Raw genomic sequence first — 18,277 nt, forward strand, 5'->3', positions numbered from 1 at the left:
CCAGGATCACATCCTGGGCTGCAGGTGGCGCCAAACCGCTGTGCCACTGGGGCTGCCCCATCTACCCTTTTTCTATTGGTTGTCACCATTCTACAAGTCTCTCTACTTTAAACCTTAGAGTCTTGAGCCTTCCTTTTCCTTAAATTGTTACCCAATCTGTTTATGAGAGTTCAGTTCATTCTCTCAGGGCTATTTTGATGAAACCTAAGATTTCCTAGCCTGCCTCTAGGGTAAACTTACTACCCTGGACTGTTTGACCTGTGCCCTCCTGTGATTTAGCTACACCTGTCAAAAGAATATTCAAAATGCCAACCAAGGTTTACACAAGCCTACCTAAGTGAACAGAAAACTGAAGATTGTATCATCCAAAGGCTAATTTATTAGATAGTTTTCAAACTCAAATACATCGTAAGTAGTGAGATACTCTGGTCAATTCAAAATCGTTGAAACATTTTCATAATAATTTATAAAGTTACAGTATAAGCCCTCTCACTGATCACAATTATTCTTCCAGTTGTTATTCACTAAATTGCTTTACATACTTGTAATATAATTGCTCTACTCTTAGAATTTCAAACGTACCTTTCCATTTAATCTGCAAGTTTTCTCCGTTGTATTGCCTACATATTACTTTGTTAGGCAGCTGTGACTTCTTAAACTTTCCTCATTTTTGGAGAGTTAGGTTTATCCAGTCCTTTTTGCTCTAAAGACACCAGAATGGTTTTTAACCTTGTTCTGAATGCTTTAAGGGTACTAGAATAGAATTTTGGGGAAAGATATAAACATTTTCCCCCAGTCTGCCACTTCTTACACTGCCATCTAAAAAAAACCACCACTGTATTGGGTCCACTCAATCCGCAATCTCATGAATACTGGGTTTTTGCTTTTTTAAAGTTTACTACTTTAATAGGTATGAAATAGTGCCTCGAGGTTGTTTTGATTTTCCAAATGGTTCATGACTAGCAAGACTGAACATGTTTTGACACGTCGGTTTTTCCTATTTCTTCTGTTCTCGGTGTCCTATGACCATCTGTACACTGGGGACTTGGGAGATAAAAATACAGCACGTGCTTCCTCCTACTGTCACCCTCAGGTCAGAAATGAGGTATTTTGTGCTTATTATAGCGTGATGACCCCACAAGAGGGGTATACCTAACAAATGGCTGACGGTAACTTCTCGTTTATTAATTCAAACGAACCGCCCTTAACCTCCAGTATTTACCGGATACTATGGACCAAAGCCTGCGGAGGCACCGAGGCACCAGAGACTTGGTCCTTGCCCTCACGAGGGCTTACGGGTCGGCCTTGTGCACGTCACCGCAAGCAAAACAAAGCTCTCGACAGGAAATGAGAAACGCAAATCTGTCCCGTAAACGTGCATCTTCCTACGAGGCATATGCCTAGTCCCGCTCGGGCACACCTCCGTGGGGGGAAGGAGTCTTCCGCTTGGCCGCCCTTCACGCCCTCTGGCTGGGGAGCCCGGCTCCACTCCGACGTCCGGTGATGCTACAAACCTGCGATTGAAGCTCGGTCAGCTACAAGCGGCGCCGAGCGAGGCCCCACACCCGGCGGGTCACCTCACCCGCGCCCGCCGACGCCGCCCCCGCCCCCGCCCTAGGCCTCCGCGGCCTTCCCGCGCTCCTGCAAGCTCGGCCACTCCCCTCAGCCCACCTCTCCGACCGCTCGGCCTGCGTCCGCAGGGCTCTCGCCACCTCGTAGGCCCCGCCCTCCTCCCGGCCGCGCCCTTCCCGCCCTGCGATGCCTTCCTTTCCTAGGACCCCTCCAGCTTCCACTGCTGTCGGTGCTCAGGCTCGCGCCAGCGTCGACCCCGGCCGCTGCGGCTCCCAAGCCGCCTGCCCTGCGCTCCGCCGGCCACCCTCTCCCCTACTCGCGGGAGGAAGAGCCGACCGACGTCCCACCCCCTTCTGGCCCGGGGCGGGGTGCGGCGAAGCTGTGGAGCGCGTTTTACGACAATGTGCGGCGGCGCGGCGCGGCTGACGGCAGCGGCGCCCTGCTCTCGGAGAGGTCACTCCGGAGACGGCGTTGGTGTCGGGGTGTGGGGGTTGCTGGCACTATGTGGCGCGTCTGTGCTCGGCGGGCCCGGAATGCGGCCCCAAGGGCAGGATTCGCGGTTCGGAGGGCGGCCTTGCGGGAGGAGCCGGCAGCTCCGCGCGTGACCTCGCGCGCTGGCGCGGCCCCGGCTCGTTGCAGTAGTGGGACTGCGGGGTCCGGCGGGGTCCGGGCGCTCTGCAGCGGGAGCCTCAGCTCGTGGGCGACGCAGAGGAATCGCCTCCTGCTGCAGCTGCTGGGGTCGTCCGGCCGCCGCTGCTATAGCCTGCCCCCGCATCAGAAGGTGAGCCCCGGACCTGCCCTTCTCCGGACCCCGTTTGTCCTTCAGGGCAGACTTCTTGGCTTCGGGATCCTCCTTCTGAGGACTCCGGGATCTTCCGTCCCCGTCCCGGCACATATCATTTGTCTCTTCTCCAAAACCAAGCTCTGCTCTGGCTCTTGGGCTTGCTTACCTCTGCTCATCTTTTTATTCCATTGAAGGAAAGGAGTTCCAGGCTTCCGCCCCTTGATCTGTTCCATTGAAAGCAGAGCTCCAAACCTGAGGCTATTTGTGGAATGTCTGCTGAGTTAGGTGCTCTGTCAGCCCCACGGGACCGTGGAGCGGGAACCTTGCCACTGGAGAGCTTCTGGTGCTGGTGGCAACAACTCCCTTTCTATCCCCAGTGCCAAGCGTGTGACCGGGGACTCAGTGCGCTCTTTGCAATAAATACAGTTGAATGAAGCATTTAACCAGACAGAGAGAGCTTAGCTTTTTTTTTTTTTAATTTAATGTTTCTCCTTTTTCTTTTTCTTCTCCAGGTTCCTTTGCCCTCTCTTTCCCCCACAATGCAGGCAGGCACCATAGCCCGTTGGGAAAAAAAAGAAGGGGAAAAAATCAATGAGGGTGAACTAATTGCAGAGGTAAGTTGTTTAAAATATTGAAAATGGGGATGCCCGGGTGGCTCTGTGGTCGAGGATCTGCGTTGATCCTGCTTCTCCCTCTGCCTGTGTCTCTGCCTCTCTCTTTGTCTCATGAATAAATAAAATCTTAATAAAAATAAAATATCGAAATGAGAAGGAACTGGCTTAAATTAACTGTTAGTTTTCCTGATAGATAGCTACCCCTTTTGCTTAAGAAACTTAGATTTTATTTTATTTATTTATTTATTTTTACAACTTGATGTTAGAGAAGGCTGGTTAGATAATCCTGCCAGCAGCTAGCCAGGTTGATTTTTAGCTAAGGTGGTTTTTTAAAAATAATTCCTTTCAGGTCTATTAATAGAGGCTTTATCTTCACATGACTGTTGAACTGTATGATTCTAGGCACAGTCTCATAAATTTCCCACTGGTGGCATAAACTTAAGCTGCTGGTTTCTGTTAAAAGGTTGAAACCGATAAAGCCACTGTTGGATTTGAGAGCCTGGAGGAGTGTTACATGGCAAAGATACTTGTTGCTGAAGGTACCAGAGATGTTCCAGTTGGAGCCATCATCTGTATCACAGTTGAAAAGTGAGTAGTACCTTGGTAATTTGCAGAACTAGGGTGCTTAGTGTGGAGTGTTTTGACCCAGAATTAAGAGAGCAGGAGTTAAAGGCTTCTGAGCTAAATCTGCTTTGCAATCTCCTGTGCTTACACATTCTTTCTCTTCCATAGGCCTGAGGATATTGAGGCCTTTAAAAATTACACATTGGATTCCTCCGCAGCACCTACCCCACAAGCAGCCGCAGCACCAACCCCTGTTGCCCCTACTTTGCCACCTACACCTCCCGCTCAGGCTCCTGGTAGCTCCTACCCCACTCACATGCAGGTGAGGCTCCTCGTTTGGGTATTTACTCTAGAAAATTTATTATTCATTATCTTTCATTCTGGAAATGGGCATTAAATATGTCTAGCTCTTGTCATTTCAAAGTGAATAGGGATTTAAACATGAAAATTGACAATTTTATTCTTAGTCATTATGTCAGTTGTTTGAACTTGGACAGTCTCCTTTAAACTTTTCCAACCTCAGTGTGGTAGATAGGATAGTGCTTGGCATTTCTCACTCAAGAATATTATATTAGATTTTGAGGATGATTTGTATTTAATATCTACTCCTCGTATAAATAAATTGTTTAATAGGCCTCAAGTGTTGTCTATAGAATAAAAGTCCCCAGTTGATGTTTTCCTTTGACATTAGGTGTTCGTTTTCTAAGAGTGGGTGAACTAGTCCCATAATATTAATAAATGAGGAAACTGACAATAAAGTGTGAAAGTAAGATTTACAGAAGAGCTGAAGGCATTAAATATGATCACTGTTGGTTCTGTGAAATCTGTTTCTAAGAAACTACAGCAGCTTATTAGATATTAAGGTTATCCCATATATATTTGTGTGTTTTGGATATTGGAAATGGGTAAAAAAGCAGCTGGCCTTTTTCTAAAGGATTAAGACTAAAACTTTTCTTTCACTTAGTTTATTTGTAGAAATTTCTGTATAGGAATCATTTTCTTTTTTGGACATAATGTTCTTCTCCATGATCTGTTATTAATAGCCACTTGTGGTGAAGTTTTGTGTGGTGTTTGGTTCACACATTTATTTCATCCTATTCAGTAAAGTCTATCTCACTACATAAGACATACTTCATTTCTCTCCATTTTATGTCTGTGGCTTTGTGTGCAAGTGTTAATGGTTGTGTCTTAGTTGTTTTTTAAGATACTGTATAGAGATTATTGGCTCCTCTGATTTTTTAAGAAGTAGATGTAGGTGACAAAGTTTGTACAAGAAGAACATTTTAAAGCAATATTTTCTAATTAGAATTCTAAGTTTTTCTTCTTCTTCCTTCCTTCCTGAGACATTAATTGAAGTGATTTCTCTCTCGGCATAATCCTATTGCTATTAGATATAAAAAAAAAAAAGTAAGAAGCAAGCCCATAATAACTGGATAAGCACCAAAATTCAGGGGACACACAAGCCATATGAATAGCAAAGCAATGTTTCATTGAGATCAGCCAATCTGATGTTTAAATTTTGAGATGGAAGTGACTATTTCCTTTATTTGCTTATTTTTCCTGCAAATAGTTAGTTCTACATCTTCCTTACCAATTTGGAAGACTTCATTTGGATGCCTTTTCTTTCTTTTTCTTGTCTGATTGCTTGTGACTAGGACTTCTAGACTATGTTGAATGAAAGTAGTGAGAATGGACATCCTTACCTTGTTCCTGATCTTAAAGGGAAAGCTCTCAGTTTTTCACCATTAAGTATGATGTTAGCTGTAGGTTTGTCATGTAGGCCTTTATTAAGGATGCCTCAGTGGCTCAGTGGTTGAGTGTCGGCCTTCCGCTCAGGGCGTGATATCCCGGTCCAGGGATGGAGTCCCACATTGGGCTCTCTGCGAGGAGCCTGCTTCTCCCTCTATGTCTATGCCTCTCTGTGTTTCTCATTAATAAATAAATAAAATCTTTTAAAAAAAAAGAATAAGGGCTTTATTATGTTGAGTATGTTTCCTCTGTGCCCACTTTGTTGAGTTTTTATCATGAATGAATATTGAACTTTATCGGATGCTTTTTATTTCATCTATTGAGATGATCATAATGGTTTTTATCTTTTCTTTTATTAATGTGATATATCACACTAATTGATTTGTTAATATTGAGCCACCCTTGCATCCCTGGAGTAAGTCCCCTTGATTGTGGTAAATTTTTTAAATATATTGTTGGATTCAGTTTGCCAATATTTTGTTAAGGAGTTTTGCATCTATGTTTATCAGAGATAATGGCCTGTAGTGTATTTGTTTGTTTTTGATGGTTTAGGTATCAGGGTATAATAGTGGCCTTATAGAATGAATTTGGAACTTTTCTTCCTTATTTTTTTGGAATAGTTGAGCAGAAAAGGTATTGATTCTTTAGATGTTTGATAGAATTCACCCGGGAAGCATCTGGTCCTGGACTTCTGTTTGTTGGGAGTTTTGTGATTACCGATTGAATTTCATTGCTAATGATCAGTCTGTTCGAATTTTCAGTTTCTCTCTGATTTAGTTTTGGAAGGTTTGTGTTTCTAGTAATTTATCTATTTCTTCTAGGCTGTCCAATTTGATGGTGTATAATTTTTCATAATATTCTTTTCTTATCTTGGAAAGGTATTTGGGAAGTTTAGGAGAAATGCAGTTCCTCTAAGTGAAAAGATAGATGCTAGATAGATGCTAGTACAGAGCGCAGCAGAATTTTAATGGAATAGTCTAGACCAAGATCATTTTGTGACAACGAAAAATTCTAGCTTAATCTAAGTGATAAAAAAGATGAAAAGATGCTCTGTGCTTAGATATATAATTGAGGAATTAATTTTGACTATCTAGAAAGAACTGTTTCCTAACTTACCCCTTGCTTTTAACTTTGGTGGAAGAGAAGAGGCCAGAGCATCACTAATACTGTAAACCTTGAGGTTTGGAGGTTGATTCAGCTGGTGGGCCACTGTTGAGGCACTGATTCTTGGCTGTTATGGGAGTATCAGACAGATGGGGATTTGGATCATCAGAGTCACCATCATTCCTACAACTGTTGAAGCTTAACTCAGTGCGGTTGTGTCCACAGCTTCCTAGGATTAAGCAATAATATGTGTTTGTTTCTACAGGTGGTTCTTCCTGCTCTCTCTCCTACCATGACCATGGGCACAGTTCAGAGATGGGAAAAAAAAGTGGGTGAGAAGCTAAGTGAAGGAGATTTATTGGCAGAGATAGAGACTGACAAGGCCACTATAGGTGAGATTTCTTCAGCTCTTAATGGTTGAGGCACTGAGTTTTCCAATGAGGGAAGAGGATTGCCGTCCTATCCTATAATGAGTGAGTGATAACATGAAAAATTTTAATTTTTGGGATTCGTTTCCTGGAACAGGCTATGTCATGACAGCAGGGGTGCCTAGTGGAGTTTGTCAGTTCCACACTGCACTCTTAATGAATCGAGGATATGTCAACCTAGAGATTATTTTTATCTAGAGTCTTACTATGTTATTAAGAAGCTATATCAGCACTGCTGCTGTTTAAACTGGACAAGGGGGAGAAAAGAAGAATTAGGAGAAAATTACTTTCAAGGCAAGAAAATAACAGAGTTTAAAATGACTGAGGTAAAACTGAAACCAGGATTTGGATTGCTTTCATAGTTTGAGAATGACTGATAGGATGTATGTATATGTATATATATCTGTTCACACATCATACTGCATTTCCATATATGCCCGATTCATTTTTACGCTCAGAACAAAGACTATCTAGACAATCTTATATTTGTTATAATATTTAGAGATTAGTAAATAGATCTATTTCTTTGCTGTCCAGTCCCCAAAGATGCAGTAGGCAATTCTGGGCATCCTCTGCAATGGTGGTTTTGAGATTGTGTTCTTCAAACCCCACGATACCTTGATGGCACCTTGGTACAAAGGAGACATAATGAACAGACTCTAGTCGCCTTACCCCTTGCCCCAACTTCACCTTTTTATCTCTTTGCATATTGTATTCCTCCCAAAAGATTTTATTGTAAGAAAGGATTGTTTGTTGGAAACAAACAAAACCCATTGGTAACAATAGATCTGCTTTACCTTTCAATTTGAATACCAGAATTGCTCTAGAGATGGTATTCTAGAGACTCTAGTCACTGGAGAAGCATTACCTTGGTCAAATTCTTTAAACCGTCTTGTGGCCTTGGAGTCCTTTTTTTTTTTTTTTGACATATCTTTTATTGGATATTCTTAATTGATAAAGGGAAGATTTCATCAAAGATGTATTTGTCAGGGAGGGGCACAACACAACAGAAAGCCAAGATATGCAAGGCAAAAATTGTTCTTGCAGTGTTGTCTTTTAGTTTTACTTTTGTAACACTTCATGTTTGAGTTCTTTCTAAGAAGTCACTGTATAAAATGTAAGCGGTCAACACCACAGAAACCCTAATAATGCCATATTTCTTCACATTGAAATACTTAGTTGAATACCAAATATCACCTCTTTGAAAAACTCCACAGATACTTTTAAGGGCATAATCCCATATCACTGTCAATTCTAATAGCTCCCTTAATTTAACATCCATATGGTTCTGATTTTTAGCAGTATAATTGATGCCATATTGGTACAGTTGATGCCATCTTGGAGTCTTGTGGGTCTGCATAGTGGCCTCCCTTAGAGATGTTTTTAGGAAAATGTTCAGAACTAATTACTGTCTGTAATCTCTCATAGTTTTATTTGACAGCTATTTATTTAGTATTTACTTTGTCCCAGGTACTATTTCTAAGTACTTGGAAAATAATGATTTTTATAACATACCTGTGACATAGGTATTATTGTTATCCCCATCTGTAGCTAAAGAAGCTGAGACACAGAGATATTAAATAACAAAAAAGGTTACATAGCTAGTTTCTTCTTTTTTTTATATATATATATTTTTTTTTAATTTTTTTTATTTATTTATGATAGGCACACAGTGAGAGAGAGAGAGAGAGAGAGAGAGAGAGAGAGGCAGAGACACAGGCAGAGGGAGAAGCAGGCTCCATGCACCGGGAGCCCGACGTGGGATTCGATCCCGGGTCTCCAGGATCGCGCCCTGGGCCAAAGGCAGGCGCCAAACCGCTGCACCATAGCTAGTTTCTTCTTAAGGAGAAGAGCTTTTTTACTTAAAACTGTGCTTTGAGTTTGTTGGAATAGTGGAGTCTCTTAAGTTCCATCATGGTCTTTCTATTTCAGGTTTTGAAGTACAGGAGGAGGGTTACCTGGCAAAAATCTTGATCCCTGAAGGCACAAGAGATGTCCCTCTAGGAACCCCACTTTGTATCATTGTAGAAAAAGAGGAAGACATACCAGCATTTGCTGACTATAGGCCAACTGAAGTAACTGATTTAAAACCACAGGCCCCACCATCTACCCCACCCCCGGTAGGTATGCTTCTAGAATTGAGCAAACACTTACCGTATTCATCTCTAAATTAAGGGATTAGATTAGATGATATTCTGGGTTCCTTCTAGATTCTGTGACTTAACGAAGAAGATGATTGGGGTGCCCAGCTGGCTCAGTCGGTACAGCCAGCAACTCTTGATCTCAGGATTGTGAATTTGAGCCCAAAGTTGAGTATAGAGATTACTTTAAAAAAAAAAATTTTTTTTTTAAGATTTTATTCATTTATTTGACAGAGAGCGAGCACAAGCAGGGGGAGCAGCAGGCAGAAGGAAAAGGAGAAGCAGGTTCCCTACTCTGCAGGGAGCCTGATGCGAGACTCAATCTCAGGATCATGACCTGAGCTGAGGCAGATGCTTAACCGACTGAGCCACCTAGGCACCCCTAAAAATATTTTTAGAGCTTTAAAAGAAAAAAAAAAGAAGAAAGAGATAGTGAGCTTTTGTGGAGATCTGAAAGGTATATGGCAGTGCACCATTCCCCTAATAGTTATTGGATCCTTGTAGCTTATTTTTTTCCTACTGTCTTGAGTCCTGCAGAGAACAAAGCTGAGGTGACATGTTCTTTTTCTGCGTGAGGTGTTGATACACATGCAAATGGAAGTTACTGTATACAGTTGTTCATGAACAACATGGGATCTGGAGCACCAATTCCGTGCCCTTGAAAATCTGTGTATGACTTTGTATTCCCCCCAATTTTAACTACTGAGAAAGCCTACTGTTGACTGGAAGCTTTACCAACCATGTAGATAGTCAACACATATTTTGTATAGTATATGTATCTGATATATATTGTATACCGTAGTTTTAAAGCACACTAGAGAAAATGTCATTAAGAAAATTGTAAGGGAGAGAAAATACATTCACGGTTATTTTATAGTACAATACTGTAAAAAATACATGTGTATGTAAATGGGCATGTATCATTCAAACTTGTTTGTACTTTTGGTATTCGTTTATGATAGTGGGTCAAGCTTATTTCTATAGTACATTAGAACCTTGACATAACATGGCTTGTTTTGCTTAGAATCTAGTCTTGTCGTCGTATGCTGTACAGGATACATTATATATCTAAAATGTATTTGTATGTACTCTAGGCCTAGACAACACTATGACGAGGCTTTTGTAGATGTTAGAGTCATATGAGCTTTAGACTAAATACACATTTCTGTCAGGGAAAACTTGATTTCTGACTTCCCCACGTTTGTGGGGAATAGGCAAGGAGTAGTGACTTCAACATGGAACATTCTAGCATAATTTATTTTGAAATGAAGTTAAGTAAAAACAAAGCCACGTAAGAGAATAAGGAAACAGCGAGAGATTAAAGTGAATAAAAGTCTGTAAGGATATTACATACTGGTTAGCAGTATGAAATTCCATGTCTTTCCATGTTACCGTGGAGTAAGATAACATGGTTCTGTCTTTAACATAAAGTGTTACTACTCTTCATATGGCTGTGTTATGTTGGTTAAGCAGGAAAACTGTGCATTATGATCTTTGGGAGAAAAAAATTATTTTGACTTCATAATAAAATGTAAGCTCTTGATCTTTCAGACTGGTCTTTGCAGTGGTAAATTAACAATATGTAACTTTTTTCAAAAGGTGGCCCCTGTTCCTCCAACTCCCCAACCTGTCACTCCTACACCTTCAGCCCCCCGCCCAGCTACTCCTGCTGGACCCAAGGGAAGATTGTTTGCAAGCCCACTTGCAAAGAAATTGGCAGCAGAGAAAGGTATTGACCTTACACAAGTAAAAGGTAAGTTTGTCTGGAAATACTTAATTATTAGTGAAAGTATAATGTGCTTGTTCAGCAGAGTTGAGTTTTAAGACTTGGTTATATAATAAGAAACCTGTTAATGTGAGGCTGACTGAATTTAGCAGTACACAACATAAAAAAACATAAACCTGGGGTGAATTGAAATGACTTTAAATAATAAAATTCATATAAAACTGAACTGAAGTTCCCTGAGGGCAAAGGAAAATGTCTTATTCATGTCTTTTTTCTCCCCAAAAAGAAAGTATAGCTTACTGATAAGAGGTTACTTATTTAGAAAAGGGGAAATTACTAATTCTGAAGCCTGTTTGATGGCTACTACTGTGTGCTAGTTCGGAATTGCCACATGACATTTCATAAAGTAAGAATTCACCATTTTAGGGATATGAAAAATACTCTTAAGGGATCTCCCTTACTGTTAAGTAGTAAAGTTTTAATTTTTTTTTTTTTTTTTTTGAAGATTCTATTTATTTATTCATGACAGACACAGAGAAAGAGCGAGAGGCAGAAGGAGAAGCAGGCTCCATGCAGGGAGCCCGATGCGGGACTTGATCCTGGAACTCTAGGATCATGCCGGGCTGAAGGCAGGCACAAAACTGCTGAGCCACCCAGGGATCCCCAGTAGTAAAGTTTCAATTCGTATCCAGTTACTGGTTATTTCCCCAGTTGTCCAGCTATGGGTGCTTAGTGCTGGTTATCATCTATCTACTGCCTTTTGTCTTGTGGTTAGAAGGCAAGCCACTCCTGAAAGAATAAAAATAGAATACTGTAAATTTTTTGGACCTCAGAGGGTTCTTTATAAATATTTGAAGTTGCTTTTTTCCATCTTTATGTTATTGCACTGGTGTATTGCCATTTTGTATATATATGTGACTAGAACTAGGGATAGCAATGTAAGTTGGAATAAATTTTAAGGAGATGAGGGACTGAGTTAATAATTATATCCAAAGAATTTATGACGTGAAGGATTATTTGAGATACTTAGCAACACTGGCTGCTGTACCAAAGATAAAATTTGAGAAAGTGATAGAAATTCTAATCTAGGGACGCCAGTCATCTATTTGTTCAAGAAGTATTACAGCCTTGGGATGCTTGGGTGGCTCAGCGGTTAAGCATCTGCCTTTGGCTCAGGGTGTGATTCCAGAGTCCCAGGATCAAGTCCCATATCGAGCTCCCTGCGTGGAGCCTGCTTCTCCTCCCTCTGCCTATGTCTCTGCCTCTCTTTCTGTGTGTCTCTCGTAAATAAATAAATAAAATCTAAAAAAAAGAAGAAAAGAAACTGTAACCTGTTAGGTGATTCATTTACTATTACTTAAGATACCAATATTCATGGAGTCTGTGCGTCCAACACTTGTTCATAAGAGAAGAAAAAAAAAATAAGATTTCTCTCTCTCTCTCTCTCTCTCTAATAAATAAATAAAATCTTTTAAAAAGGAGGGGGGTAGCCCCGGTGGCTTAATGGCTTAGCGCTGCCTTCATTCAGCCCAGGGCGTGATCCTGGAGACCCAGGATTGAGTCCCATGTCTGGGGTCTCTGCATGGAGCCTGCTTCTCCCTCTGCCTCTGCCTCTCTCTCTCTTTCTTTCTCTCTCTCTAATAAATAAATAAAATCTTAAAAAAAAAAAAGATTTCAGTCTCAGATGTTTATATTACCAAAAATAAAGAGTAAAGCAGAAAGGAAGTATAGCATAGTAGTCAGGAGTATGGACTCTGGAGTTGGAATGCTCAGGTTTGAACCCCGGCTCTGTTGTACACTAGCTGTTTGACCTTTTGTGTCTCAGTTTCTTTATTTGTATATAAAAATAAGACCTTATAGGTTGTGAGGATAAATTAAGTTAGCAGTGCCTCTATATATAAAACATATACAGGTGTTAGCTGTGATAAAGAAGATAACTTGTGATTACCTAGGTTGGTCCAAATGCTAAGAGAGAATAAACCCAAGTTGACAACACCATTGAATGACAAAATGAATATATGTGTAGTCTTGACTGCTGTTGACATGGTGGTTGGGGAAGATCTTTCTGATGAGGTGACATTTGATCCCACCTGAAAGATGAGAAAGAGTCAGATGTAAGCTAACTGTGTGAAGAACTGGGGACAGGGAGACCAGTAAAACAGTGGTCTCTGAAGTGGAAGAGAGCTTGGCATGTTTGAGGAACATTAGGGAGGCCAGTGTTAATGGGGGTGAGGTTGGAAAGAAACATAGGGAGGGGTAAGAACAAGGATTTGACAGGTCATGGTTGAATTTGAATTTTATTTAAAGCATAGCAGAAAGCCACTAAAGGATTAAAACAAAGAAGTGACATAAAACGATTCGTATTTTTAAAAGATCATTTTGGCTGTTTTGTGCAGATGGGTTAAATGAACCCCAAAGTCCCTGTTAAAGATGTTGTTAGAGCTGACAGTGGTGACTTAGACAAGCATGGTCAGACTGGAAATGAAAAGAAATGGACAGCTTCAAGATACATTTTTGACAGAATCAACAGAACTTAAAGATGGTACATGGGGACTTGATAACAGTTCTTTCAAAACAAAGGTGTGTTGGAAGCCAGTCTGGGTAGGCTGAAAAGTAGAAAGTGAATAGAGAAATGGAAACAGCTTTGTGGACACCTCATTTTAAAAGCTTTCCTATGGAGGAGTAGGAGCTAAGATGGTGGTATAGTAGGTGGACCCTAAGCTTGTCTCGTCCCTTGAACACAGCTAGATAACTGTCAGATCATTCTGAATACCCAGGAAATCAACCCGAGGACTGATAGAACAAACATCTAGAGGGAGAGAAGAGACAACATCAGGGAAGGTAGGAAGTGAGTAGACATCGTTTTGAGGAGAAACGGGTCATGGATGCTGCAGAAGAGAGGGAGCCCTGGTTGTAAAGAGAGGCAAGAGAATGGAGCACACAGGGATACATACAAGGAGAACTTCCCACTTCCACTTCCCAAAAGCCATTGGCTGGGAAAATGAGAGAGGCTGATTTTCATGAGTTTTTGCAACCAGCAGGGCTCAAGGACTGGAGTTAGAGGTCCACAGGCTTGGCTGGGATAGAGACCTGAGGGCACTGCCCACTGCAGGCAAAGATTGTCTGACGGATAGAGCAGCCAACACACAGCAGCAGGGTGCACACAGCATACTAGAGACACTCCCTGAAGTGCCAGGTCCTGGCCACTGTGTGACCTCCTCTTAAAGCTATTACTCTCTGGAGCAATAGAATTTTCTAACATACACAAAACAGAGACCTAGACAAAATAGCAAGATCGAGGAATTCATCCCAAAAGAAAGAACAAGAAAATGTCATGGCTAAAGATCTGATCAAAACAGATGTACGTAATATGCCTGATGGAGAATTTAAAATAGTCATAAGGATATTCCTGGGCTTGAGAAAAGCATGAACAATATCAGGGAGACCCTTACTGCAGAAGTAAGAGTTTAAAAAAAAAATCAAGCAGAAAGGGAAAATGAAATAACTAAGATTGGAAAATGGCTGGATATGATGACCACTAGGAGAGAAGAAGCAGAGGAACGAGTAAGTGATTTGGAGATAGAATCATGGAAAATAATGAAGCTGAACAAAAGAATGATGGATTGTGAGATTAGACTTAGGGAACTCAGTGACTCCATCAAACGTAATTACATTCATATCATAGGAGTCCCAGAAGAAGAAGAGAGAAAAAGGGACAGAAGATTTGAGGACATAAAAACTGAAAACTTTCCTAGTCTGGTTAACAAAATAGAAATCGAAATCCAGGAGGCATGGAAAATTCCCATCAAAATCAAGAAAAGCAGGCCAACACTAAGACACATTGTAGTTAAATTTGCAAAATATAGTGATTTTTAAAAATCCTAAAAGCAGCAAGACAAAAGAAATCCCTAACTTACAAGGGAAGGACCCATAAGATTAGCTGCAGAAGTTTCCACAGAAACTTAACAGGCCAGAAGAGAGTGGCATGATATATTCACTATGCTGAGTGGGAAAAATCTATAGCCACAAATACTTTATCCAGCAGGGCCATCCTTCAGAATAGAAGGGGAGATAAAGAGTTTCCCAGACAGGGGTGCCAGGATGGCTCAGTTGTTTAAATGTCTGAGTCTTGAACTCCGCTCAGGTCTATATCTCAGGATTGTCAGTTTAAAAGCCCCACCACGTGGGGTCCCACATTGTATGTGAAGCCTACTTAAAACACACACAAGCTTCCCAGGCAAACAACTAAAGGAATGTGTGACCACTAAACCAGGGCTGCAAGAAATATTGAAGGGGATTCTTCGAGTAGGAAGGAAAGGCCAAAAGTGACAAAGACAAGAGAGAAACAGAGAAAAATCTCCAGAAACAACAAAACAAGTAATAAAATGGCACTAGACATGTATCAATAATTACTCTTAGGTAAATGAACTAAATGCTGCAAGCAAAAGACACAGAGTGTCAGAATGGATAGAAACAAGACCCATCTATATGCTGCCTATGAGAGACTTTAGACTAAATAAAAGGCATCTACAGATCGAAAGCGAAGGGATGGTGACCTATATGGCTCAATCAGTGGAGCATGTGACCCTTGATCTCAAGGTTGTGGGTTTGAGCTCCACATTGGTTTTGTAGGTTACTTAAAAAGTAAAAATAAAAATCTTTGAAAATGAAAGTGAGAGGGACAGCCCGGATGGCTCAGCGGTTTAATGCTGCCTTCAGCCCAGGGTGTGATCCTGGAGACCCGGCACCGAGTCCCACGTCAGGCTCCCTGCATGGAGCCTGCTTCTCCTTCTGCCTGTGTCTCTGCTTCTCTCTCTCTCTTTGTGTGTGTGTGTGTCTCATGAATAAATAAATTAACTCTTAAAAAAAAAAAAGTGAGGGGATGAGAAACATTTATCATGCAAATAGATGTCAAAAGAAAACCATAGTAACAATGGGTTATATCAGACAAACAAGATTTTATATCAGATACTGTAACAAGATAAAGAAGGGCACTATATCATAATAAAGGGGACCATTCAATAAGTAGATCTAATTGTAAATATTTATGCTCTCATCTTTGGAGCACCCAAATATATATAAAACAATAACAAACATAAAGGAACTCATTGATAATAATACAATAATAGTAGGGGACTTTAACACCCTGCTTACATCAATGGAGAAATCATCTAAACAATATCAACAGGGATCCCTGGGTGGCGCAGCGGTTTGGCGCCTGCCTTCGGCCCAGGGCGCGATCCTGGAGACCCAGGATCGGGTCCCACGTCGGGCCCCCGGTGCATGGAGCCTGCTTCTCCCTCTGTCTGTGTCTCTGCCCCTCTCTCTCTCTCTCTGTGGCTATCATAAATAAATAAAAATTAAAAAAAATAAAAAAATAAAAAAAAATAAACAATATCAACAAGGAAACCATGGCTTTGAATGACACAGTGGACCAGATGGACTTAAAATATATTCAGAACATTTTATCCTAAAGCAGCAGGATATATGTTTTTTTCAAATGCACATGGGATATTCTCCAGAATAGATCACATACTAGGTCACAAATCAGGCCTTAATAAGTACGAAAAGATTCAGATCATAAAAAAAAAAAAAAAAAAAAAAAGATTCAGATCATAACCATGCATACTTTCTGACCACAACACAGTGAAACTTGAAGTCCATCAACCACAGGAACATATTTGGAAATGCTACAAATATATGAAGAAACAACATGCTACTAAAGAATGAATGGGCCAATCAGGAAATTAAAGAAGAAATTTTAAAAAACACGTAAACAAATGAAAATGAAGGCATGCCTGGGTGGCTCAGGTCGTGATCCTGGAGTCCCAGGATTGAGTCCCACATCGGGCTCCCTGCATGGAGCCTGCTTCTTCCCCTGCCTATGTCTCTGCATCTCTCTCTCTCTCTCTCTCTCTCATAAATAAGATCTTTTAAAAAAAATGAAAATGTCCAAAACCTTTGGGTTTGTAGCAAAAATAGCCCCAAGAAGGAAGTACATAGCAATACAGGCCTACCTCAAGAAGCAAGAAAAATCTCAAGCAACTTAACCTTACACTGAAAGGATCTAGAAAAAGAACAAATGATGCCTAAAGCCAGCAGAAGAAGGGAAATAATAAAGATTATAGCAGAAATATCAATATAAAAATTTTTTTAAAACTGTAGGACAGATCAATGAAATCAGAAGCTGTTTTTTTGAAAAAAATAATAACATTGATAAACCCTTACAGAGACTTATAAAAAAGAAAAGGGACCCAAATAAATCACAAATGAGAGAGAAGAAATAACCAGCACCACAGAAATAGAAAGGATTATAAGAGAATATTCTGAATAATTATGGCAACAAATTGGACAATCTGAAGAAATGGATAAATTCCTAGAAACCTATAAACTACCAACACTGAAACAGGAAGAAATGGAAAACTTGAACAGATCAATAACCAGCAAAGAAATGGAATCCGTAATCAAAAACTTCCTCAACAAACAAAGATCCAGAGCCAGACGGCTTCACAGGGGAGTTCTACCAAACATTTCAAGAAGAGTTAATACCTGTTACTCTCAAAACTATTCTTTTGAAAAATAGAAATGGAAGGAAAACTTCAAAACTTATTCTGTGAGGGCAGCAGTACCCAGATACCAAAATCAAAGACTCCACTAAAAAAGGAGAGCTACAGGCCAATCTCTGATGAACATGGATATGAAAATTCTCAACAAAATACTAGCAAATCGAATCCCAACAGTCAGTAAAAGAATCCTTCACCACAATCAAATGGGATTTATTTCTGGGCTACAAGGGTGGTTCAGTACTTATAAGTCAACCAACACGATACACCACATTCATGAAAGAGAACTATATGGTCCTTTCGATAGATGGAGAAAAAGCATTTGGCAAAAGTACAAAAATCCATTCATGATAAAACCCCTCAAAGACATGGGGATAGAGGAAACACCTCAACATCATAAAGTCCGTCTATGAAAAATCCACAGCTAATGTCATCCTCAGTGGGGAACAACTGAGAGCTTTTTCTCTGTGGTCAGGAACAAGACAGAATGTCCAGTCTTCCACTGAAGTCCTAGCCTCAGCAGTCAGACAACAAAAAGAAATTGGCAAGGAAGAAGTAAAACTGCCGCTATTTGCAGATGATGTGATCTTGTATATATAAAACTCAAGGGACTCCTGGGTGGCTCAGCAGTTGAGCGTCTGCCTTCGGCTCAGGGCATGATGCTAGGGTCCTGGGATCAAGTCCCGCATCACGCTCCCCGCAGGGAGCCTGCTTCTCCCTCTGCCTATGTCTCTGCCTCTCTCTGTGTATCTCTCGTGAATAAATAAATAAAATCTTAAAAAAACAAAAAACTCAAAAGACTCCACTAAAATATTGCCAGAACTGAAACACGATTTCAGTAAAGTCCCAGCATACAATATCAACATACAGAAATCTGTTAAATTTCTATACACCAATAATGATGCAACAGAAAGAGACATCAAGGAATTAGCCCCATTTACAATTGCACCCAAATCCAGCAGATATGTAGGAATAAACCTAGCTATAGAAGTAAAAGAGCTGAGGAAAGCACTGTATGTGCCAGTACCCAGT

At 40.8% G+C, this 18,277-nt stretch overlaps 1 protein-coding gene and 1 long non-coding RNA gene across 2 annotated transcripts in view; one reads left to right on the forward strand and one right to left on the reverse strand.

The window, feature by feature from the left end:
* Nucleotides 1-356: 356 nt before the first annotated feature.
* LOC140630965 (uncharacterized) lies at nt 357-2,503 on the reverse strand. Its single transcript, XR_012028635.1, has 2 exons — nt 1,672-2,503; nt 357-1,514 (listed from the first exon to the last, which is right to left on the reverse strand). It is a non-coding gene; the product is annotated as an uncharacterized lncRNA (long non-coding RNA).
* The window catches only part of DLAT (dihydrolipoamide S-acetyltransferase), a 30,995-nt gene continuing 14,473 nt past the window's right edge, over nt 1,756-18,277 (forward strand). Inside the window, exons 1-7 of the mRNA XM_072821977.1 lie at nt 1,756-2,353; nt 2,869-2,970; nt 3,434-3,558; nt 3,703-3,856; nt 6,653-6,779; nt 8,748-8,935; nt 10,556-10,709. Coding sequence (XP_072678078.1) covers nt 2,075-2,353; nt 2,869-2,970; nt 3,434-3,558; nt 3,703-3,856; nt 6,653-6,779; nt 8,748-8,935; nt 10,556-10,709 — 1,129 coding nt within the window. The 5' untranslated portion in view covers nt 1,756-2,074. The remainder of the gene's footprint in view (nt 2,354-2,868; nt 2,971-3,433; nt 3,559-3,702; nt 3,857-6,652; nt 6,780-8,747; nt 8,936-10,555; nt 10,710-18,277) is intronic.

This window comes from Canis lupus, chromosome 3 (assembly GCF_048164855.1).
Source record: "Canis lupus baileyi chromosome 3, mCanLup2.hap1, whole genome shotgun sequence".
Taxonomy (NCBI): domain Eukaryota; kingdom Metazoa; phylum Chordata; class Mammalia; order Carnivora; family Canidae; genus Canis; species Canis lupus.